This window comes from Mauremys mutica, chromosome 5 (genome assembly GCF_020497125.1).
Source record: "Mauremys mutica isolate MM-2020 ecotype Southern chromosome 5, ASM2049712v1, whole genome shotgun sequence".
In the NCBI taxonomy this organism is placed as follows: domain Eukaryota; kingdom Metazoa; phylum Chordata; order Testudines; family Geoemydidae; genus Mauremys; species Mauremys mutica.
The window spans coordinates 67,241,954-67,267,566 of NC_059076.1; the positions used below are offsets into that span (position 1 = coordinate 67,241,954).

The 25,613-nt window shown below is 47.1% G+C and overlaps 1 protein-coding gene across 3 annotated transcripts in view; it reads right to left on the reverse strand.

Annotated features, from left to right (window-relative positions):
- Positions 1-25,613, reverse strand: part of C5H4orf45 (chromosome 5 C4orf45 homolog) — a 108,883-nt gene that overhangs the window by 51,830 nt on the left and 31,440 nt on the right. For all 3 annotated transcript variants that reach the window (XM_045019483.1, XM_045019482.1, XM_045019481.1), the window contains exon 4: positions 2,506-2,668. In XM_045019483.1, coding sequence (XP_044875418.1) covers positions 2,506-2,668 — 163 coding nt within the window. The remainder of the gene's footprint in view (positions 1-2,505; positions 2,669-25,613) is intronic.

Genomic DNA, 25,613 nt, shown 5'->3' on the forward strand with positions numbered 1-25,613 from the left:
GCTAACGGCATATTGAGCTGCATTAGTGGGAGCATTGCCAGGAGATCAAGGGAAGTGATTATTCTCCTCTATTCAGCACTGGTGAGGCCACATCTGGAGTTTTGCGTCCAGTGTTTGCACCCCCCCCCCCGAAAGGATGTGGACAAATTGGAGAGAGTCCAGTGGAGGGCAAGAAAAATGATCAGGGGGCTGAGGCACATGACTTACGAGAAGAGGCTGAGGGAAATGGGCTTGTTTAGTCTGCAGAAGAGAAGAGTGAGGGGGGATTTGATAGCAGCCTTCAACTACCTGAAGGGGGGTTCCAAAGAGGATGGAGCTCAGCTGTTCTCAGTGGTGGCAGATAACAGAACAAGGAGCAATGGTCTCAAGTTGCAGTGGGGGATGTCTAGGTTGGATATTAGGAAAAAGTATTTCACTAGGAGGGTGGTGGAACACTGGAATGGGTTACCTAGGGAGGTGGTGGAATCCATCCTTAGAGATTTTTAAGGTCCTGGAATGACAAAGCCCTGACTGAGATGATTTAGTTGGGGTTGGTCCAGCTTTGAGCAGGGGGTTGGACTAGATGACCTGAGGTCTCTTCTAACCCTAATCTTCTATGATTCTATGAATTTTTATAATGTTATTTTAGGGTACATTTTATGAATGAATGAGGGGTTGAGGATGGGACAGGATGTCAGCAGTTGGGCAAGAAGCAGGAGCATAAATTGAATGGTATCAACAGGAGCTATAGATCAGTACATATGCAACACCCAAGCAGAAAGGTCAGAAAGTAGGAGAGGGCGTGTACATCTGTAAATAAAAAACGTAGACTCTGAGACTGACAATGAGTAATCAAACTGATAGGGTATTCAAACCAGATTAAGGCAGTCAAGGCTTGGGGATGTAATTTTTCACTATTAACCTCAATTCCATGATTTGATACTTGTTAATAAAATTAAGGATTTGTTTCAAAAATGTGTCCTGAAACAAAATAATCCTAATACCAGAGGCAGATACTTGGTTTAAGATTTATATTCCATGAAATAAATGGCAATTGGAATGACATAGCTGGTGGTGATGTACCTTATCTACTTATTTATTGAAGACCACTAGTTTTTTATTGTTGTTTTTATTTTTACCCCAGTGGGCTGCAATTGATAGAGCTACTGTGGACTATATGCTAACTCTGGTGTAAAACAAAGAAAAATAGTGTTTTAAAGAATAGCTTTTCCCTCCAGTACAGGAGACATGATAAAATAGAGGTAGGATGAAGTCAGTTCAACAACCAGTGGTGGATTAATATATTCTTGCTATTCTGTCTTCTGTATATACACAATTGAAGGAAAAGCAATGGAGTGAAACTAAAAATGAAAGCCAGGATTTTAGATGTGGGAAAAGGCAGCTGGGTGGATTGGTAAACAAAGCACAAGACTCTGACCTTATGATACTTCTGTTCCCACATAAAATTAGCTTAATTGCTACATACTAGTAATCCACTTGCTGAAAAACTACCCTTGTAATATGTCACAGTCAATCTTCTGTTTTGGCACGATCCCAGGACTAAGACAGTCTAAGAATTACAAGTATGAACTGCATGTTGTCCAGAGAGCCCTGAAGATCAAGACAGCACTAGCGAGCTTATGAGTGACTATCTCAAGCTTTTAAAAATAAATGCAGTCTCCTATAAACTGAATTTTGGAGTTATAATGATCCCATGGTGATCTGCTAAAAAAGCCTGTATGACAGAAGGAAAGCTCCATTGTTCCTTCTATGAGCGAAGAGGTTCCCATACAGAGAGCAATCTGTTGCACTGTTATGGATGGAGTGAGACCTGTTTTCAGCTGGAGAAGAATGGATTCATGAGTACTTTTTACTACCACAGAGTGCTGAAGTGATTGGGGTATCTAACTTGAATTATATGGAAAGAGGACTGGAGCTGGTATCTGAGCAACAAGATAGTGGGTCCCCATTCTGGAGTTGAATTCCAACACTGCCTATAACCATTTCTTTTCAGATATGAACTGCTGGGCAGTTTTATTTTACTGTTGAACCTCTGTGGCCTAGGATTGGGTGTGTATGCACACAAAAAGCCTAAACAGTTTATCTCCTCTTGGTATTTGTTTAGTTATCACTACACTAACACACCAGTAATGCTTTGGCGACTATTAGTGCTACAACTATTCCTGTGTTTCTATAATACTGTACACTACAGGTGCTAAGACCTGTTTTTTGAGATTCTATATAGGCCCTAAAAACCTGTATAGGGACTGGCCTGCTGATGCTGATCACTTTAGTTTTATGCATGTTTATTTAGCTAAACTTTCTTCTAGAACAGAGTATATACTTCCCCAGACAGAAAATTGTTCTTCAATTAAAAAGCGTTGCCAAAGCCCTGCAGCACCAGGACCAAACTCCACAACTCTAAGAAGCCAGCCTCCTCCTTCCATCTATCTATCATTTTCTTGCCACTACCACAGTCTCAATTTGAAATTTTCAGCTATACCTCTGTTGGGGAACGTACTGTACCTTTAAGCTGGGAAGCGCAGATCCCTTTGACGACCAGCTATCCCTGGTCATTGCAGCCCATTTGCTGTCAGCGTGATAGAAGTTGTCATAGTCAGTGCAATTCCAGGCAAGCCTGCCCCTAGCGTTGGAGCCTTGTAGATCAAGAATATTGGGTGGAGGCTGCCTACAATTTAAAAAAAGAGAAAAAATCATCCTTGAAAGTAATAAGTTAATTTATTCCTGGTGCCACTATTTTGAGTATTCTCATTTAGAAATCTTTAGATAAGATTTTGATATCTCTAATAGGAAAGGGTAATTAATTCTAAAGACTTGTTGACTAGGGACTTCTGACAAGATTTCTTCTATTAATACTTATGCCTATTCTGCTTCCCCAGAACAAAGAGGAATACAAATCTAAATATGCCAGCTTGCTGCAGGAGAGGACGTAACTTGTAGGTACCAATGTTTCAAGCTATATAAAATAACCTTCTAGTATTTAAACTGTACAGACTAGGCCCACCTAGGGCTAGTGCTCTGTTCTGTCATGCAGGACTTCCCAGTTGGATAACCTGTCTCTTTTCCCTAGCTTCCAGGGAATGGGAGTAGTACCTCATGCTACTGAATGGTAAACACTTATGTGACAGATGCAGAGCTGCTATGTAATAGTGTTATGACTGATGCTATGTACTTTTATTAACACTGTGACTTGGTCGGTAAGGGGAAGTTGTTGTATCTTAGGGGTAATAGAGGGTTTATGTGCCTATAATATGTGAATTCAGTGGGGTCTGTGTATGCAGGGCCATCCCTAGCCATTTGGGTGCCCTACGCAGCCCTAGGCCTCCCTCCCACCCCAGGGTTTGGGAGGCAGGAGCTGTGGGGGGCCACTTTTGGGGGCCCCACAGGCCCAGAGTGGCCCGGGGGATTAGCGGGGGGCCGGAAGCAGCCCTCTCTGCTTCCCTTGCCCCAGCCCCAGCTGTGTCGCTCGGGGGAGGGGGCTTGGGGGAAGGGATCCCCCCCTCACTGGCAGCATTGGGAAGTAGAGCAGCCTGGCCTAAGCCCGCTCTACTCCGCCAGCTCCCAGCCACAGCGCACCGCTTCCCATTGCCGGTGAGAGCCAGGGGCGGTCCTTTCCCCAACCAAAGTGACATGGCTGGGGCCGGGGCCACGTCTCTCCACTTCCTGCCGCTGGTGAGTGCAGAGGGTGATCCTTTCACCGCACTCACCAGTAGCGGGAAGCGGAGCACCATGGCTGGTGAGTGCAGGGTCGCTGGGGAAAGAGGTGGAATGGGGGCAGAGCGGGGGGAAGAGTAAGAGGCAGGGTGGAGGGAGTTGTCCAGGGCCCCACACCCTCCTAGGGACAGCCCTACCCCTTGCATGGGGTGCCGGCCATGGGATAGGGCTGGCCGCCGGGGCTGGTGCTGCCACGTATGCAGCACGCAGCTGCCTAGGGCACCATGAAATTTGGGCCAATTTGGTGCCCCAAATTTCATGGTGCCCTACAGAGCTGCATATGCCTAAGGACGGGCCTGTGTGTATGAAAGCAACACAATGGCTTTCCAAGAAAGAACACCCATATATACACTTTAAAAACAATGGGGCAAGCTGTTAGCTTCAAGGATCCTGTCTCGAACAAGTTGCAAACCTTGTTTTACTGAAGCTGGAAGCCTGCTGATCAGAAGAGCATTAAAGAGTTAAAAAGTTCACTGGTCAGAACTGTCCAGGGAGACAGACTGAGACAGAGCGAGACTGGAGAGGGAGTCTTAAAAAGCTGAATTTTCCCAGGGCCAGGGACACCTTAGGGAAAAGCCAGACATGTACAATCTGGTTTATTGTTCTTAAGATATAGTTTTCCTCTGAATGCTTTTGTGCTATATGAATAAAATTTTGTTTTAAGGAAGCTGTTTGGTCACTGATTACCAGTTATTGTCCCAAAGGGAACAGAATTGCACAGTCTGGGCATAAGTCAAACCTGCTGTGGAAAATTATAGTTGATGCACAGTAGATTACAACACGGGGGCCAGTCAGAGAGTGGGAGAATTGTTTGATTCCTTTAGAGGCCTGAGACCTACAGTAGGTGTACTCAGAGACCAGGAGGGGTCTGAGATGCAGTTAGCCTGGTAACTTTGACAACCTAAACATGTGCTGTGGTTAGAGTGCCTCTAAGCCTTTGTCTTCATTACAAAATTTGATTGGTAGGACACACATGAAGAATCAGATTAACTAAAGTGATGCAGACCACAACTTTGCCCTTAATGCAGACAAAGGCAAGCTGTGATTAGCATTGTTGTCAACCAATCATGGTTGAACTTCAGGAACTGTTATCCTGCATCTGTGTTCAAATACTCACTAAGGTTTACCATAACTTGTCACCATGACACAGTTCACCGTTCATCCTTGTCTATACAGACTGCAAAAACCCTGCTCAGTAATATCGTGGCTAGCTTAATTTTTCCCTCCTTATGTTCTAACATAATCAAATTTTGTAGTGAAGACAAGACCTCAGACTCTTAGGGTATGTCTACATTGCAATATAAACCCAGGGTTAGGGGGACTTGAGTCAGCAGACCCTGGGTTAGAGAACCCAGGGTTTGAGCATCTAACTGATTGTCAACCCTAGATTAAAAGTTTTCTACCCAGGCTCGAATCTGGGGCACTAGTGTCCACACTGCTGCACATAGACACAAGTCAAACCAACTGTATTCCAGCCTCCCTTTTGCCCTCCCAAAATGTGGCCGTTCTATCCCTTTGATTATGGTGCAGCATGGGAAAACTTGACTGTCCATGCTGTACATTATGGAAAGTTTGGCAAGCATCCTGGCAAGCATCATTTTGGTCCACATTCTTCTAGCTACCAAGGTCAGACGTGTGGATGAAGTGCCTTTTGAAGAACTCCCCCTTGCATTTTTCACTCCTGTTTCAGGAAACAGGCAGATATGCTGGGGGACATTTTCTGACCCACTAGAGGCACCTGACAGAGAGCTTCTGATGGAGCAGAGGAGGAAGACAAACATTGCAAATTCAAACAGATGCTGCTTATGATACTCTGTATTGCTGCTGATGTCCCCTATGCAGACTGGAGCTTCTGGAGCAGGACCACAAGCACAGACTGGTGGGACCATATTGTCATACAGACCAGGGGTGGCCAGAAATGGGTCCAGGACTTTTGCATGAAGGAAGATACATTTGTGAGCAGTTTTCCTGACCTTCCAGTATAAAGAAACCCACATGAGGGCAGCCATGCAGGTCCAGAAGTGGGTTGCTATAACTGTCTGGAAGCTGACTACCCCGGACTGCTACAGGTCCTTTGCCAACCAGTTTGGTGTTGGCAAGTCAACTGGGTAATCAGGCATGTGATTTCTCCCCAAGGAGATGGGCATTAAGGAGATTTCTGAAGTAATAGCTGGGTTTCAGAGGATGGGGTTTCCAAACTGCACAGGGGCCATTGGTGGGACTCAGCAAACTAAGGGTACACCTCCTCAAGGAGCATGAGTGCATGTTGACGACAGAGGTTGTTTTATGAATATCAACATGGGTTGTATTGGAAAAGTTTGTGATGCCAGGGTTTTTCACCTATGGGAAATCTACACTCCTGGACAAGCTGGGACACTATTCCCGCCAAATTACATTGTAATAAATGGAGTTACTGCCCTCACTGTTGTTCTGGGGGACCCTGTGTGTCCCTCCTTTTGCCTTGGCTTATGAAACTATGCCCTGATTTCAGAGGCCCTAGCAAAAGGAGGTTCAATTACACTCTTAGCAGGTGTAGAATGGCTGTTGAATGTACTTTTGTCAGATTGAAATCCCACTAAAGATATTTAGACCAAGTCCAGTGTCATCAATGCTGTGTGCATTACCATGACTTGCTGTGCTCTTCACAGTCTTTTTGAAGCCAGAGGTGAGCCATTTCCCCCTGAATGGGCCTATGGCAGCAAGGGGCCACTAATCAGTACACTTGGCCAGAAACTGCACCTACCACACCTGGAGCTGCATGCGCCAAGACAACAGAAGTCAGGGATGCTTTGTGCTCCCACACTTTGGATTCACATGGCCCAGTGGAAGAAGGAGAATAGTACCTTTATGAATGTGCTTGTGGGGGGGGAAGGAGCTGATTGATTGATTGTGGCGGGATTTCATTGCTTAAGGAGAGGTGGGAGGGGGGAGGTTAATTGCCATGCAATGTACTTATGAATGACCTGACTGCTTATCAAATGGAGGGGGACATTGATTCACAGTATGGATTGATGCAAGGAAGTGATTGATATATGGATTGATGTAACTAACTGTACTGAGGAATAGTCCCTGATCATGTGTTTACCTTTATTATTTTAAATACACAATGTATGATGTGATGCAGTGATAGCAATAAACTTTCTTGATAAAATAAAACTTTGTTTATAAATACAGATTAGAAAAACACACCATTACCCATTGCCAGGCAGGCCAGCTGCCATTACCCCACCAAAACACCTGTAACAACAACAACAAATCCTTAAAAAGACTCAAAATAAACCCTAAAGCACAAACCAACAAGTGCAAACAGTGAAACTATGTACAAGACAAAACCTCCTACTGCTCAATGTCCCCAGGCCGCCCATTCTCCTTCCCCTTCCTTCCCTCTTTGCTGTGCACTTAGTGCCAGAGGAAGGAGCTCAATATAGAAGACTACATGGGGCACAGTTGCCCTGCCCTGCTATTCGTAGGGCCTGATTGCATGGGTCATCTAGACGTGGATTTGTCCAAGGTGTTTCTGGACTGCATCACAGGGTACCATGGAGGGGACTCAGGCCATGGTGTGGGTTATGAAGCAGGAGCTGATACTCTGGCAGCCATTAGAGAAGTCAGCTGTTCAAACAGCTCTTTCTGCAGACCTCCGTCATCCTCCCTTAGCTGCCACTCTCATTCCAGGAACTACAAAGCAAGAGCCTGCTCTCATGCTGAAACCCTGTACTCAAGCTGTGCAGCCAGTCTGAGCCTTTCCTCCTGCCTCTCACCATGACTTTCCTCTAGTTGTAAGTCTCTCTGTTTTTTGAAGTGGACCTTCTTGTTGGGCCTCTCCAGAATTTCAACCATAAATTCATCATGAAAACGCCTCCTCTTGGAATGGACCGTGAAGGTCTGCTGATGCAGGCTTCTGCTGCTGTGTGGCTAAGCGGAGGAGAGGTACCACAGCCAGTAGAGGTTGAGGGGCTTTGGAGTAGGACAAGACACAGTGGGTTATTGTCTCAAACAGCTCAGTGCAGGAGCACAGAAAATAATCCCTATGGAATTCCAAGGGCATACCATGTTACTTTTCCAAACTGAACTTTGGTATGTTGTGAGAAAGCTGTTTCAGACCACAGAAGTTCCCTGAGCACTGCCAGTTTAATTGCAGAGACAATGGTCAGTTAAAAATCAAAACAGCTTTTCCCCCCAAAAATTGCAGAACAACTTGGGATTGCAGGAAAGGGGCAGTCTGTGGCTGTGCTACAGAAGATTTTCTGTGATTTCAGGACTTCCACATTTTTTGAGGACATAACTACTTCTTCTTTGAGTACTTGCTCATGTCCATTCCAATAGGTTGGAAGGTTTTACCCTAACGGTACCTGTCAGGTCAGCTGTGGAGCCCCCTGAAGTGGCACCTTAATTGCGGTGTATATAGTCCCCTGCCGACCCACTGCCTGCTCAGTCTCTTCTTGCCCGAATACTCTGAGAGAGGGGAATTCCCACAGTCGGAGAGCTTCCTGGCACCGGAGAGAGGAAGGAGCACCACCCTGTTTGTTTACATAGAACATCGCTGTGGTGTTGTCCGTCATCAGTGAGACACACTTGCCCTGATGATGGGCCTAGAAAGTCTGGCAAGACAGGCGAACGGCTCTCAGCTCTCTGACACTGATATGCAGTGATAGCTCAGGTTGTGACCACAGGCCTTGAGTTCTGATACTGTCCACATCTATTGGAATGGAAGTGAGCAACACATCTTGAAGAACAACAGTTACGAGATGGTAAGTAACCTTTTTTGTAGTGCCCCATTGGCAAAGGAAGATGTTATTCCAAGCTGCAAGTGGGAAACCAGCCATCTATGCTACCAAAGTATTCAAACGTACAGTGACTGAACAGCATGAGTGGAGTAGACTGGTCAGCTATGACAGTGGCCTTGGAAAAAACGCCTGTGATGAGGTGTTCACCCTTCCTCAAATGTGACTACCTATCTGTTCCTGCTACAGGGAAAGTTTGCAGCTAGCAGCCCCCAGGATTGGGTCAGAATTCATGAGGGAAATCAACAAGATGCTGCATTAGCTTTCACATGGCTTAGTCTGTTATGATTGGATGTTTATACACACAACTCCACTGCCATCCTCCTTATCCTCTCTCCCTGTCCCCTGCCCGGCACATTTCTGCATAAAATTTCAAACCCCAGTTGTATTTGGGACAAATGATTTTGTCACCTATGGACTACATGGGCTACCTTTAACTGAAATGGACTAGATTTGTAAACGGAACACATTACTACCATCCTGCTGCTCCACAGCTGACTGTTTTCAGCTAGCTTGTTGCACCATTGAATGGTTATAGAACAGTGAACATACAAGTATGGCAATGTAAGATCATCATGCACCACTGTTGACTCTGTGCTTGGTGCAGTACCCAGCCCTCAGTCCAACTCCTCATAAAATGGGCATGATGTTGGCAAGTTGCCCAAGGTATGCTTCTTGTCCCTTTCGGTACTCAGTCTTGTGCCACTTAATCTGCTTCTACACTGGTCACCGGTCGAGCAAATTTCCAATGCTGTCAGCTTCCTTGTTGTTTGCTGGCATGTGCAGTCATTCCTGGTACTCTTACTAAAATCCAGTGTTTTGCTGGCCACACACCAGAGATTAACCAAAAGCTGGTTGTGCTCCTGCAACCATGAAGCAGCATGCTTTGCAAAGGACTTCTGGTCAGCTTCCATTGCAAACACAGAAGGGTCTCCAAAAGCGTTTGCAGCTTGGCAGTCAGCAATAGAAGGGTTAAATGCTGACTTGCCAAGCTGCTGCTCTACAGCAAGGGGCGTTTACATTTCCCTGGAGCAGCTTGGTGATTCTTGAGATAGAGAGGACAAAGGAAGTCTGCACATGGGATTGTGGGATACTTTTGGTGGCCTCCTAGGATCTGAGTCGTGGGGGGGAGAGGCTATTTCTACACTGCAAAGTAATAGGGTTTGAACCCTGGGTCCTGGCTTGACTGGGGCTCAAACCCTCCAACTCTGCAGGCTCCTAGGACTCTGGGAGAATCTGAGAGATCTGTGTAGAGCAGGGGTCTCAAACTCACATGACCCCGAGGGCCGCATGAAGACTAGTGCATTGGCCCGAGGGCCGCATCACTGACACGCCCCCTTGCTGCCCCTGGCCCCACCCCCAATCCACCCCTTCCATGAGGCCCCGCCCCTGCCCTGTCTCTTCTCCACCTCCTCCCCTAAGCGCGCGGCTCCCCGCTCCTCCCCCATCCCTCCTGGAAAGTGCTAAGCGCCACCAACAGCTGTTTGGTGGCTTGGCGGGGGGGCACTTAGGCGGCGGGTCCCGGAACAGAAGGGGCCCCCACCGCCGAAGACCGGGCTGCGCTTCGGCGGCGGCGGGTCCCTCTTTTCCCCACCCCGGCCGGTCCCGCTTCCCACCCCGGCCCCGGCCGGTCCCGCTTCCCTCCCCCACCCCCCGGCCCGGCCCGGCCCCGGCGGGTCTCGCTTCCCTTCCCCACCCCCGGCCCGGCCCGGCGGGTCTCGCTTCCCTTCCCCCACCCCCCGGCCCGGCCCGGCGGGTCTCGCTTCCCTGCCCCACCCCCACGGCCCGGCCCCGGCCCCGGCGGGTCCCACGTCCCCCCCAGGCCCCGGCCCGGCCCCGGCGGCTCCCGCTTCCCCCCCCCCCTTACCCGAGCACGTCTCCGGCGAGGCCTGAGCTTCGTCCCGCTCAGAGCCGCGTGGTGAGGGGGCGGGGCTGGGAGCTCCACGCCGAGCGCAGCGCTCAGCCCAGAGCTCCCAGCCCCGCCCCCTCCCCACGCGGCTCGGATCGGGGCGGGGCTCAGGCGCTCGGACGGAGACTCGGCGCTCTATGCGCCGAGGCTCCAGGAGAGGGGCGGAGGCGGGAGCCTCCGCTTTTCTCTTGGGGGCCCCTGCGGAGCCCGGGGCCCGGGGCAAATTGCCCCCTTTGCCCCCCCCTCTGGGCGGCCCTGGGGAGCTCCGCGGGCCGCAGGGAAGAGCTCCGCGGGCCGGCCGCATGTTTGAGACCCCTGGTGTAGAGAGAGAAGTGGGATTTGGTCTCAAGATGAGTCTGAGCCCAGGTTACATTGCATTGTAGACATCCTCTTGGGAACTTATATGGCCCCCATTATCTTAGTGTCTCAGCTGCTCACAATCTTTAATGTATTCTTCCCTGCTCACAAACAGGGAAGAAATAGTAGAGGAAGCAATAGTGGATGGGAACCTGGGAGGCAGTGACCATGAGATGGTCGAGTTCAGGATCCTAACACAAGGAAGAAAGGAGAGCAGTAGAACAGAGACCCTGGACTTCAGAAAAGCAAACTTCGACTCCCTCAGGGAACTGATGGGCAAGGTCCCCTGGGAGAATAACATGACGGGGAAAGGAGTCGAGGAAAGCTGGCTGTATTTTAAAGAATCCTTATTGAGGTTGCAGGAACAAACCATCCCGATGTGTAGGAAGAAAAGTAAATATGGCAGGCGACCAGCTTGGCTCAACAGTGAAATCCTTGCTCGTCTTAAACACAAAAAAACAGCTTACAAGAAGTGGAAGATTGGACAAATAACCAGGGAGGAGTATAAAAGTATTGCTCAGGCATGCAGGAGTGAAATTAGGAAGGCCAAATAACACTTGGAGTTGCAGCTAGCCGGAAATGTTAGGAGTAACAAGAAGGGTTTCTTCAGGTATGTTAGCAACAAGAAGAAAGTCAAGGAAAGTGTGGGCCCCTTGCTGAATGAGGGAGGGAACCTAGTGACAGAGGATGTGGAGAAAGCTAGTGTACTCAATGCTTTTTTTGCCTCTGTCTTCACAGACAAGGTCAGCTCCCAGACAGCTGCACTCTGCAGCACGGTATGGGGAGGAGGTGACCAGCTCTCTGTGGAGAAAGAAGTAGTTCGGGACTATTTAGAAAAGCTGGACGAGCACAAGTCCATGGGGCCGGATGCACTGCATCCGAGGGTGCTAAAGGAGTTGGCCGATGAGATTGCAGAGCCATTGGCCATTATCTTTGAAAAAGATATGGCGATCGGGGGAGGTCCCGGATGACTGGAAAAAAGCTAATGTAGTGCCCATCTTTAAAAAAGGGAAGAAGGAAGATCCAGGGAACTACAGGCCAGTCAGTCTCACCTCAGTCCCTGGAAAAATCATGGAACAGGTCCTCAAGGAATCAATTCTGAACCACTTAAAGGAGGGGAAAGTGATCAGGAACAGTCAGCATGGATTCACCAAGGGCAAGTCATGCCTGACTAACCTAATTGCCTTCTATGATGAGATAACCGGCTCTGTGGATGAGGGGAAAGCAGTGGATGTGCTATTTCTTGACTTTAGCAAAGCTTTTGATACAGTCTCCCACAGTATTCTTGCCAGCAAGTTAAAGAAGTATGGGCTGGATGAATGGACGGTAAGGTGGATAGAAAACTGGCTAGATGGTCGGGCTCAACGGGTAGTGATCAATGGTTCCATGTCTAGTTGGCAGCCGGTATCAAGTGGAGTGCCCCAAGGGTCAGTGCTGGGGCCGGTTTTGTTCAATATCTTCATTAATGATCTGGACGATGGTGTGGCCTGCACCCTTAGCAAGTTTGCAGATGACACTAAACTGGGAGGAGTGGTTGATACCCTGGAGGGTAGGGATAGGATACAGAGGGACCTAGACAAATTAGAGGATTGGGCCAAAAGAAATATGATGAGGTTCAACAAGGACAAGTGCAGAGTCCTGCACTTAGGACGGAAGGATCCCATGCACTGCTACAGACTAGGGACCGAATGGCTGGGCAGCAGTTCTGCAGAAAAGGACCTAGGGGTTACAGTGGACGAAAAGCTGAATATGAGTCAACAGTGTGCCCTTGTTGCCAAGAAGGCTAATGGCATTTTGGGTTGTATAAGTAGGGGCATTGCCAGCAGATTGAGGGACGTGATCATTCCCCTCTATTCAGCACTGGTGAGGCCTCATTTGGAGTACTGTGTCCAGTTTTGGGCCCCACACTACAAGAAGGATGTGGATAAATTGGAGAGAGTCCAGCGGAGGGCAACAAAAATGATTAGGAGGCTGGAGCTCATGACTTATGGGGAGAGGCTGAGGGAACTGAGATTGTTTAGCCTGCAGAAGAGAAGAATGAGGGGGGATTTGATAGCTGCTTTCAACTACCTGAAAGGGGGTTCCAAAGAGGATGGATCTACACTGTTCTCGGTGGTAGAAGATGACAGAACAAGGAGTAATGGTCTCAAGTTGCAGAGGGGGAGGTTTAGGTTGGACATTAGGAAAAACTTTTTCACTAGTAGGGTGGTAAAGAACTGGAATGGGTTACCTAGGGAGGTGGTGGAATCTCCTTCCTTAGAGGTTTTTAAGGTCAGGCTTGACAAAGCCCTGGCTGGGATGATTTAGTTGGGTTTGGTCCTGCTTTGAGCAGGGGGTTGGACTAGATGACCTCCTGAGGTCCCTTCCAACCCTGAGATTCTATGATTCTATTTACTCTCACAGAGGTAGGGAAAGTAGTAGATCCTCATTTTACAGACACTTACAGAGAGACTAAGGACTTGCTCAAGGTCACACAAGAAGTCTGGAGGGGAGGGAATTAAACTCTCAAGTCCCAGGTAAGTGTCCGAGCACTGGACCATCCTTCTGGGCATACTGCTCTGGTTAAAAAGATGGATGGTGAGGTAATACAAATAATTCAGGACAGTAAGTCTGAGGGCTAGTATTTAGCATCCCAAAAAACATGCTTTTCTACCCCTTTACTGCTCCAAAAGGTGAGGAATAATATTCAGTTCTTATGAGGTGCGTTGTCCTTTTCTATGTCTGTTTATACTCACAATTGTAACTGAATGTGTGCAGTCTGTAGCAGAGACTTTGCTAAAGCATCTACCATATGGATGCTGCTACAGAAATATTTTTCTATCTTCTTCATCTTTGAGTGGGAAAAATTTCTCTGAAGTTTGAGAAGCTATGACAGCAGAAAAACTGCAAATGTTGTTTTGGTAGAACTGTCCCAGCCATTTTCTCAAATCCTGCTGAGTAACAAACCAGTCGGATTGCATGATGGCACATTATAACCATTCACGCTCTTCTGCAGTTTCATGGAGTAATTTATGTGGAAACTTCACAGTAGCTTTACATTATATATCAGGCTGCAGCATGGTGTAAGTATAATGTGCATCCGTACCCTGGAACAGCACACTTCTGGTCTATTAAACCTCTGGCTAGGTCATTACAGCTTAAACATCCAAGCACCAATTTGCCAAACAGAGATGTTTCTTCTATCCTAATGTGTTTTCATTTTTGGCTCATGACTTGCTGACAATATTTTTAAAAAGCTACTGCTGATGAACAAAATTAAAAAAAAAAGTTTTAAAACAATTCTGCAAGTGACATGTTCTGGGTTTCTCTTCCCTGCTACTGTGTTTGCACAAAAATAGGATTTATCTTCTGTAAGAGTTTACCTGATTATTCCTCACCAGAAGTCAGCATCAAGAGATGACTGAGGTTCCAGAGGTTTATGACTTCTGGTGAGAAAAACACCTACAGAAGCTGATAACCAGCCAATGAGCAAAGGTCCGGGGTTTGGCCCCCCACAGTAGAAGCTCTCACTAGAGGACTGGACCAAGCTGAGGTTATGCCCCATTATGGTAGGCATTGCAGCAAGCAAAAGCAAAAGAATTGCTGTCTCCAAAAGCTTACAATCTAGTGCAAAATACGACAGGGAGTTTGTGATGTGGGAGCTGGAGCTGGGACTTGGCCTCTATATTCGATGAGTTTGCCACCAAGCATCCCTTAGACTCAGGGGTGAGCTGCAGCGGGTTCGCACGGGTTCGCGCGAACCCGTTGTTAAATTTAGCAGCCATTTTAGAACCGCTTGTTAAGGGCTGCTAAATTTAACAAAAGTTCCCGCCCACTCCTCTCCTGCTCCGCCCCCTTCTCCTCCCCCTCCCCTGCTTCCCGCGAATCAGATGTTCGCGGGAAGCCTGAACAAGCAGCATGGAGGCAGCCAGCAGGTAAGCTGGGGCGCGGAGGGGGAGGGGAGGTGCGGCGTGGCTGGCTCAGCAGCTCCCGGTCCCAGACCGCGGCTCCCTCCAGGCCAGCGCCGGCCCCGGGGAGTCGGGCCCCGCGGCTGCCGCCGAGCGGCCGGGCCCCTGTGCCGGCCCGGGGAGTCGGGCCCCGCGGCTGCCGCCGAGCGGCTGGGCCCCTGTGCCGGCCCGGGGAGTCGGGCCGAGCGGCCGGGCCCCGGTGCCGCCCCGGCCCGGGGAGTCGGGCCGAGCGGCCGGGCCCCGGTGCCGCCCCGGCCCGGGGAGTCGGGCCGAGCGGCCGGGCCCCGGTGGCGGGCCGAGTGGACCCGGTCCCCAGGCAGTGTGGTAAGGGGGTAGGGAGGGGGTGGGTTGTGGGGGGGTGGATAGGGGTCAGGGCAGTCAGAGGGCAGGGAACAGGGGGATTGAATTGGGGCAAGGGTCCCGGGGAGCAGTCAGGAAAGAGCAGGGTTGGATGAGGTGGTGGGGGCACTCAGGGACAGAGAGAAGGGGTAGTTGTATGGGGTAGGGGTTCTGGGGGGCCATTGAGAATGAGAGGAGGGGTTGGGTGGGGCGGCAAGGGGCAGTCAGGGGACAGGGAAGGGGGGATGGGTCAGGGGTCTCGGAGTGTGTGTGTTAAGGAACATGAGGGGTTGGATGGGGCACGACCCCCCCCCCACGGAGGGGGGGGAAGGAGGGAACCCGTTGTTAAAATTTTGGAGGGAGGAGGGAACCCGTTGTTAAAAATTTGGCAGCTCATCACTGCTTAGACTGCAACAATTTTTAATCCCTGCTGAAGGTTGCAGGATTCAGACTGGTGACCTATAGGTAGAAGAATCTCTTTGGCTCATTCACAGTGCCCTGAGGAATCCTGTCCTGCTGCTAACAGTACACCTTTAAAAATATGGCTTGCTAAGTTTATATATTAAATCAAGCTTGGCCTTTTTTGGAGCTGACACATGCAGGCTTTTTTTGTGTCTGCACACAAAGGCAAAATCTCCCAAATATTGTTCTCTGACTCAAGCACAGTCTGCCACACCTTATTCTTAAAGATACAGCTCCCTTTAGCCCCATACAAATATTAAAAATGCAGAAGTAAAATAAATATTAGCAAATCATCCTGATACTATGTCCAGGGTCCTTATACTATCTTTTGCACAAATATGTATATATTTTTCATTCACAGGTAATCACTACAGCTTGAATCCTCAACTTTCAGAGCTACAGTATAGAGTCTTACACTTCAACTAGAGGAGTTGCTGGTAGAAAAGGGAAAGTATGGTGTTAACCTCTCTGTGAATCAGCCCACATGGAAGAAGACAACACGCGTGTTGCCAGTGCATTACATAGTTCTTTGAGGGACAGCAGTGGAACGCTGGGCACCAGGCCTGGGTTTTTTTTTTCATGACTGTGGAAGCAGATTGTGGTCTAGTGATTACAGGCAACACAGCCAAATGTAACAATAGCCACGTTTGGGCCTTCTGCCTGGGACATGTGGATGTAAATTATGAATCTTTCCCACTTGAGCTAAAGAAGCAGTTCTCTTAGCATGGAAGTCCCATCAGGGTCATAAGCTTCTATATGTACTCTAGCTGTAGAGGTGACACTTTATTAGTGTGTAAAAGCAGCAAAGAATCCTGTGGCACCTTATAGACTAACAGATGTTTTGGAGCATGAGCTTTCGTGGGTGAATACCCACTTCGTCGGATGCATGTCACCCACGAAAGCTCATGCTCCAAAATGTTTGTTAGTCTATAAGGTGCCACAGGACTCTTTGCTGCTTTTACAGATCCAGACTAACACGGCTACCCCTCTGATACTTTATTAGTGTGGATTACAGAGGCACCTAACAAGCATGTTTCTTTTAAAAGCCTTTAGTAATGTGCATGATACTTGGCTCTTGTATATTAGAGTTTGAAATAGTACCTAGAGCTCTATCTGAAGTGACTGGATGCAAGTTCTTAATTATCTGTGAGATTGATGAGTGACAGTGACATCCTGTCAAAAAGGGTTACTGTGGCTCCGATGGGGTTAAGTAACCTGGTAAGCCATACCTGGGGGAGAGTTAGGCTTGATAGGCAAGCACTGATTGAGCATGGAGCCCAGCTGAGCAGGAGCAGCAGGGCTGGTATAAGACCAGGAAGTGAGGCAGAAGAAGGCTACAGTGTGGAAGCCTGAAATTCTTCTCTGGAGGTATGAAACTCAGAGGCAGAAACCTAGGGTAAGAGTAGAAGCCCTGGGATCCTGGCCCTGAAAGAAAGATTTACCCAGAAGATGAAGGTGGAATAGGAAATGGCCCAAGGATATGGCAGCAAGGATGATGCAGACCTTTGCCACTGATCCAAGGGCAGGGCCGGCTTTAGGAAGTGCAGGGCCCAATTCAAACATTTTCGGCAGGGCCCTGGCAGGGATGACTTAAAAAAAAAAAAAAAAGCCTTTCATTTCTTAGCAACCGGTTCCCTATAAAAAGTTCTGATTTAAGGGATGTGCCACAGTATGTATTTTTTGTACCAATAGGGTTACCATAAGTCCGTATTTAAAAATTCCTCCCGGATGGCGATTTAAGAACCAAAAAGCCAGACATGTCTGGGAAAATACGGATGTACGTTAACCCTACCTAAAGTTCTTTTTTAAAAAGATGGGCCTGAACTAGAAATGAGCTCCATTTCACATGTGTGGGTCCCCACCACTCCCTGGGGGGTGTACTAGGGTGACCAGATGTCCCGATTTTTATAGGGACAGTCCCAATTTTTGGGTCTTTTTCTTATATAGGAGCCTATTACCCTCCATCCCCATCCCGATTTTTCACACTTGCTGTCTGGTCACACTAGGGTGTGCACATGTGTGGGTCCCAGCTGCTCCCTGCCCCCCTCATTGAAGCAGGTGTGCAGGGTTACTGCCCTGGGAACTGCAGGGCACCAGTGGTCATGGGGCTGGCTGGAGGCAGGCCAGGGGCTGACTGGAGGTAGGGTCTGGCTGCAGGCAGGACAAGGGGTGCGGGGCTGGCTGGAGACAGGGGGGCGTGGGGTGGGCTGGCTGGCTTCAGGCAGGGTCACAGGAGGGTGTGGCATAGGTTGGCAGGGCTGGAGACAGAGGAGTGCGGGACTGGCTGGCTGCAGGCAGGGGGGTGCGGCAGGGGCCGGATGCAGGCAGGGCAGGGGTGTAGGGCTGGTGCGAGCAGGGGTGTGTGGGGGGCTGGCTGGCTTTGGGCAGGGCCACAGTGGGGTGCAGCAGGGGTGGGCTGGAGACAGGGCAGGGGGTGCGGCAGGGCTGGCTGTGGGCAGGGGGTGTAGGGCTGGCTGCAGACGGGCTGGTGCGGGCAGGGCAGTGGGTGCAGGGCTGGCTGCAGACGGGCTGGCAGCAGGCAGGGCAGGGGGTGCAGGGCTGGCTGCAGGCAGGGGCTGGTGCGGGCAGGGCAGGGGGTGCTGGGCTGGATGCAGACAGGGGCTGGCAGTGGGCAGGGCAGGGGGTGCAGGGCTGCCCGCAGGCAGGGGCTGGTGCGGGCAGGGCAGGGGGTGTGAGTACAGGTGGTACAGACCACCCTGTATGGTAAGTGCCCCCTCCTCCTCCTCCGCCCCCCCTCCCTCCCCCACCGGGGTAGCAGCAGCAGCAGCCTGGGGCTCGGGGGCTATTTAAAGGGCCCAGGGCTCCCCTGCTTCCACCTCCCCGTCCCTGTAAATAGTCGCCGGAGCCCTGGGGAAGCGACAGGGCTCCCGCGGCTATTTAAAGGACCGGGGCGGCAGAGGCAGCTGGAGCCCCCCCGCTACCCCAGAGCTCCCGCGGCTATTTAAAGGGCCTGGGGCTCCCCTGCTTCTACCCCCCTGGCCCTTTAAATAGCCGAGGGAGCCCTGGGGAAGTGGCGGGGCTTCAGCGGCTATTTAAAGGGCTGGGGCAGTAGAAGCAACAGGAGCCCCAGACTTTTTAAGTAGCCCCCAGAGCCCCACAGCCCTACCCCAGGGCTCCAGCAGTGGGGCTCTGGTGGCAATTTAAAGCCCCTGCTGGGAGCCCCAGGCCCTTTAAATTGCCCCCTGGGGAAGCCAGGCCACCCCGGTACAGCGCACTGGCTCTTGCCGGTACGCCGAACTGGGGCTTGGGTGCGGGGCCCTCTTAGGGGCAGGGCCTGATTCAGGGGAATTGTTCAATTGACCTAAAGCCAGCCCTGTCCAAGGGTCCCTGGGCTGGAACCTGGAGTAGTGGGCAGATCTGGGTTCCCCTACCAGCCACTGGGGAAGTGGCATAGCTTGGCTGGGAATGATAGCCAGTCCGCTGAGACTTTGATACCTATAACTATACCTAGTGACCTAGTCAGAGAGCTGAGCCATGAAGAAGGAGCACCCCGAGTGACTGAGAGGAAGCACTGCAACTCCTGGACAGAAGGGGGTGTTGGATTGGGTGGAGCTATTCCCCAGAGGTAGCCACAAGGAAGTGCCTCAGTGGTGAGTAGAGATCCTGTTACACCCCCATCCCAAAGTATAATATGAAACCTTAGTCTCTGGGCTTGTACTTCAGTGTATCTTCCATTAGGCTACAGCTATAGTATGATATGGCTGGTTCATCTCTCTTTTTACATCATTGTAAGACTGCCTTCACTAGTATTCAAAATCACATTATTCCTAAGAGCTGTCAACACTGAAATAAAATAGTGTAGTTCCTCTGGTTAAAATGCTGCTTACGTACTAAGTGTGTTACACAGAATTCTTGACATTACAGTTAGTAATATTTACAACTAAGAAATATGTTCCCTAGAAATAATCTGTCACCTCTGGGGGAGGTAGGAAGAAACCGCCATGGATGGTGTATGATTCCACACTTCGATGTAATCTGCTCTGATGTTCTCGGGTTTATCTGGTGTTGGCTGGCATTAGTGATATTTTTAAAAAAACAAACCCGCATGCACCCACTGCATTTGAAAGGCTTATTCAATACGTGATCACCCTAGCAAAATGAAAAGTTTACTTTGCAAAATGGAAGGCTTCACTGTCTGTAGTTTGACTGTTTAATAAGCTCCCTAGGCTAGCAGACTGCATCCAAGCTGTCCTAGAATGTGAAAAATGTTCCCAGTGCCACAGTGACATCACAAGCACAAAGCTGATAGCTGCTTATGGGTTGCAGCTGGGCTTCTGATTACTCAGAGGTAGTGCAGGCTAAGCAAATCCTGTTTTCTTACTCTTCGGAAGAAGCCTCCAAAAGCTACTTCAGCGCCAAGGTCTCCTGACTGAAATCTCCCACTAGTCAGGGAAATATTGACCTACTCTGAAATATTTCAAATATAGTAACTTTCTATTGATTTTCCTAAATGCTGCTTTGTTTCCTATAGTCAAGTTGGACTAGATACCTCGTTGAGTCCTTACAGATATGCAGTCCACTACAAATATTGCCTGTTTAAATGGAGTGGGTCTATTGTGTTAAAAGTGGCTAATACTTAAACATCAGATTTAATGCTGAAGTGCTATTTGAAAGGGAAAGGTGAGTCCTTACAGAAGGGGTTAACCACTACAGATTATGCTGAGTGGGGTTGAAATAGGCATTACAGAAGTATTCCACCAAAGGGCATCAACAATAATTATAATGACGAAGACCACAAGATGTGGACATGTGTAAACTAAGTAACTGTGATCTTATTGGCTATAATCCTTGTCTTTCCTTTCCTTCAGAGTGTTCTTACTGTTGCTCATCCTGACATGTCTAAAATTAGACTGTAAGCTCTTCAAAGCAGGGCACCTGTTTGTGTTCTGTAAAGCATCCAGCATACTTTTTGGAGGCTGCAGATACAGCAATAAGGGGGGAATTTTGACAATTGTTACCATATTTTCTCTGCTTAATACAATTATCCATTTTATCAAAAAGAATAATTCTGTGTGGGGGGTCCTTTGACATCACAAATATCTCCCATTTGTATAAGATGCAGATGCAGAAACTTCTCTTGGTGTAATTCCACTGAAATCCACAGAGTTACACCAGAATGAATTTGGCTCAGAGATTCCAAGCCAAAGACAGTGCTGATTGAGATATGAATCATGGGGTTGTGTATTTAACTGACAAATCTCAATATACAGACAACAAATTTAATATATATGAAGAGTTACAATATATAGTTCTTGGAGCAATTTCAGAAACTTTAGTCTGTCTAGAAACTGGATTTGAACACAGAGCTGTATGTTGGGAGTTCTAAAACAGTGGTTCTCAGCCAGGGGTACAGAGGTTTTCTGTGGGTACAATTCCTCTAGATAACTGCCTAGTTTTACAACAGGTTATATAAAAAGCACTGATGAAGTCAGAACAAACCAAAATGTCATACGGACAATGACTTGTTTATACTGCTCTATGTACTATACACTGAAATGTAAGCAGAGCTATTCCACAGATGTAGCCAGAAGGAAGTGCCTCAGTGGTGAGTTGTGTACAATATTTATATTCTAATGCATTTTATAATATGGTAAAATGAGAAAGTAAGCAATTTTTCAGTGATAGTGTGCTGTGATACTTTTGTATTTCTATTCTGATTTTTGTAAGCAGGTAGTTCTTAAGTGAGGTGAAACTTGGGGGTACACAGGACAAATCAGATTCCTGAAAGGAGTACAGTAACCTGGACAGGCTGAGAGCCACTGCTCTAAGAGAACTGTAGCACATCTGTCAGGAGATGGAGCTGTGCTTTTGCCATCTAACATCTGTTCAAACATGTACATGCTTGCAGATCCTCTAAATGCAGAGCTTAATAGCCTGTTTCTGGTCAAATTGTTTCTCTCCCAAGACAGAAATAAGGATAGTTTTCATGCTGTTGGTTGAACAGTGGAAAGGCCACTGAACAAGTTATGCGCCTCCATGATGTTCTGTCATGAGCCAAACCTGGCGCATTACATGAGAGAAGTCCTCTGAAGGACAGGTGTCTGACAATGTCCTCCAGCCATAGTGTTTTAGGTCTTCTGGGGGATCTTTTCCATCTTGGCTTCATTGCATCAAAGTTGAAGATGATTCTTGAAGGGAAATTGGAAGGCATCTGGAGGAGATGACTGTAACACCTTACAGAGCCTTGGGCAACCGTTTGAGAGAACAGAACCTGGTCAGTTTAGAAGACAGAGCTCTTCATTCAACTTGAATTCATACCACTGGATGATTTTGACATATGGAGATGCTTCATCTGAATGGTATCCAACTTCTTTTCAGTCTTGACAGAGGGGCCATGATTACCAAAGAATTATATATCCTTAGCTTTAAGCTATTCCTGAAGCCAATTTTTTCCATTCCCCATCATTACTTTGAGGTGGATAATAATGGCAAAGTATATGGGGGCGGGGGAAGGCATGTCCAACTTGCACCATTTCTATGCTTACATATTACCATATGCTTGTAAATTAGGCATGCAAATGAGCTCACTTTCTAAGTGCATTTACATGTCTAAAATTCTAAAAATCAGGCTCTTGATGTTGATTTCTTTTTTATGTACATTATGCACTCATGATATCCACAAAAGGGGAAAATAGTCTAGCCTCTGCTGTTCATGTTCTCTCTTTTTTTGGCAGATGAAATTACAAAATGGAGTGGCATGTTCAGATTGCAATTTTAATTTAATGTTGATGAAAAGCTGAGTATCCAACTTTAACTTAACACATTTTGTCACCCTTTCAACAGCATTACCGTTGCCAATACTTATACAATCCTTGTCCATCTGGTTATCCTTATCCAAAAAAACAAAAACCTGTTTTCCTACTGAACCAATCTGGATGTGTCATATGCCATTTGAAAACTCATTATTTGTATAGATGTCAAAAGCAGAGCTATGGGAATTTAGTTTTACTTTAAAATTTTGCCATTTACAGCACTAACTTTCAAGATTAGCCTTCATTGTCGATAGTACTAGTGATTACTACTTTCAACGTTGTACAGACAATCTCAATGTTTAAAACTCTCTCTCACACACCACACACCCCCCCCCGTCTAAATCGATAAACAATTCATGTTCACAAACCAATCTGCCCATAAAGGGAACATCTCAAGTTAGAATTTTTAGACTGCTGCTACCCTCACCCAGCCTCTCCTTGTCCCCTCCTCTGGTGCTATGGTCTCTGGCTCCTACCCATTTTCCTGTCTCCCAAATCTTGCCCTTGTCCCATCCCTGCTCCTATCCTTATGGCTCCCCCCATCTCTCACATTGTTCCTATCCGTCTATGTCTTCTGTTCATGCCCAGTCTCTCCACTTATACTCCTAACTCCATGTTTGCCCAGGGCTTATCCACTTCCTTTTCCTCGAGCTCCTACCCCTGGCTCCCTGCCTTGTGTCTCTTTCACATCCTTGTTCCTCCCATTCTGGAGCCCTCTGTGCATTTTAGCCAGGAGGTGCACTGAGCACACAGAGTCTCCCTGCTCTGAATTGCAGTACCCAGTAGCACCCAACACATAGGAGGAGCAATTGCAGGGAAAGTTCATCTCAGTCCCTGCAGCCCTGGGCTGGAGTATTGTGAGTTGTTTGGTGCCAATGGCTCATGAGCAGTCTGGTTGGCATGTAGGAGCTGTGAGGGATGGAGCATGCTCAGGGCAGATGAAATCGCCAGATCATTTAGTTGCCAAACTGTAACAAGTTTCTAGTGAGCATGTACAACATGAGATTTTTTTTCTAAAAGGTTTATAACTTGGTCAAATGTTTAAGGCAGATTTTCAGAGGAACGTCAAAAAGCACATCCTGAAAACCATCACTACCCATTGCCAAATTTCAAGTCCCTTCTCCAAAGCATGGAGCTGCTAGAGCTTCTCAGTAAAACTGTTAAGAATTCTTTTTAACATGGGTAAAAGTGTTCTTCCCCAACCTCAGTCTGAGAAACATCAGAACTATTTTAGCTGAAACTTAAAAAAACAGTTTGAGACAGACATCTGGCATTGAAAATTTCAACTTGAAAGGTTTAAGTTTGGCCAATTTATAAGAACTGAAAACAGGGCCTTATAATGGAAAGTATTTAGAATCCTTACCTATAGATGTCACTACCTGGGATGATAAAGACTGATTCTTTCTCTCTAAATTAAATACATTTCACCTATTACTAAGACAAAGCTGTAAAGAATGAATATTATAGTAGTGTAACATTCCCGCCCAGTCCATGCTGATGAGCATCCCTCCCTTTGCTTGGACATCATTGAATTTTGTAAATTTTAGTCTTTTCTATCTACAAAATTCTTTTCTCTCATTAACTATGAGCTCTGCGTCAGCTCAGAAGTTTCTCTCTCACCAACAGAAGTTGGTCCAATAAAAGATATTACCTCATCCCCCTTGTGTTTCTAATATCCTGGGACCGACATGGCTACAACACTGCATACCAGAGACAAGGAGCAGAGATTTGAACTGTTCTATTAAATATTAGGTTGTGGATCAAGTTGTGCAATAAATCCACCTCTTTAAGGCTGAAAGTCCAACAGGAAATTCTTTGAAACGTGTTGGAAACTGTCCAGTTGGAAACTGTCCAGAATGCAGGCAGAAGTGACAAAATATGACATGTTGGTAATGTGGAGAAAAGAATGCAAATCTCAGATATATGTTATGGAGATGCCCCTTAAACTCTCTCTGGGAATAGAACAATAGGAAGGTGGATGGGAAACCCAAGATATTCAAGAAATGGAAGTATGTTGGAAGAATCTAAACACTGCAAAATGGTGTACAGGAACATGTGAGCTATCAAAGTAGAGGGAAAAACACTTTCCTACTGAAAAGAGAAAAGGATTTTTTTAAAGATGATTAGGTATTTTATTTTTAGAAGTATATGAATGATACATTCCCCATTTTCATGGGACTTAACTTGTGTTATGAGTGACTGTTTACCATCACTTTTAGTAAGATTTGTTTTATATACACAGTACCATATTTGTCACTCGCAGCGGAGTATGTCAAAGCATTTGCAAATATTAATTGAATCTCAAAAACACCCTGTGGAGGTAGTTCAATAATATTAATCTGTTTTACAAACAGGCCAGCTAGGGATTAGATAAAGCCAATGGTGTGAGTTGTGGTGGGGTTTTGGGGTTTTTTTTGGTTGTTTTTGGTAGAAAGTATTGGCGTTTTTCTGGTGACCCAATCAGTTTCTGCAGAACTGAAGGCACAATTCTATTGTAAAATTGGCATCCTATTAGTCAACAGATTCACTCATATGTATTCTGTAGTGTCTGCTTGCTTCAGTGATTTAATATAAATTTTAACTTGTTTTAAAAAAAAAAAAAGAGCCCTGCAGAGTCAACACAGCTAATAGGGAAGGAGCTAGTTTCCATTCCTTCACATGTGTTAGCAAACAATTTTAAGTATCGCCTATCCCTGTGCAAACCTGTTGATGACCCTGGATATGCACAAGTGTTACTGAAAACTGAATTTAATTGCAGAATGTTTATTACTGGCAATTAGAAAAATAATCTTTTCACTTAAAAACTGAGCACACTTGATTTGGAAATTAAAGGCTATTAATGTGGGATCCCACAATGCCATTTTTTATGAAAGAAACGACAATTTTAACATTTTTGTTTTGGAGTCACCTTAAAAAAATAATTATGGCCTCTATGGCTTTTGAATGTTTTTACATATAATTTTTAAAAAAATTATTAGAAATATCCAGTCTAAACATCCCTATTTTTTGCTACAGGTGTCTCTGGAATAATGTTAGTAACATCACAAGAGACAGAAACCTAAGTTGTAACTCTCTGAATTCACAGTTCTCAATTTTCCAGTTCTCAGTTTGAAAGGAAAGAGATGTTAAGTCAGATTGTTTAAACTTTTTGTTTCAGTATTACAGACCTGTTCAACTCAAATTCCTATCAGGTAGTTAGCTCTTTCACAAAGAAGTTTTCTTCGTCTAGTACCTTTCCTTCAAAAGAGGGCTAAGCTGCATCTTGGGATTCTGCCTATTTTGAGGGCCTTATTTTTCCCTAGTCCATAGGAAGTCAGCAATTGTAATT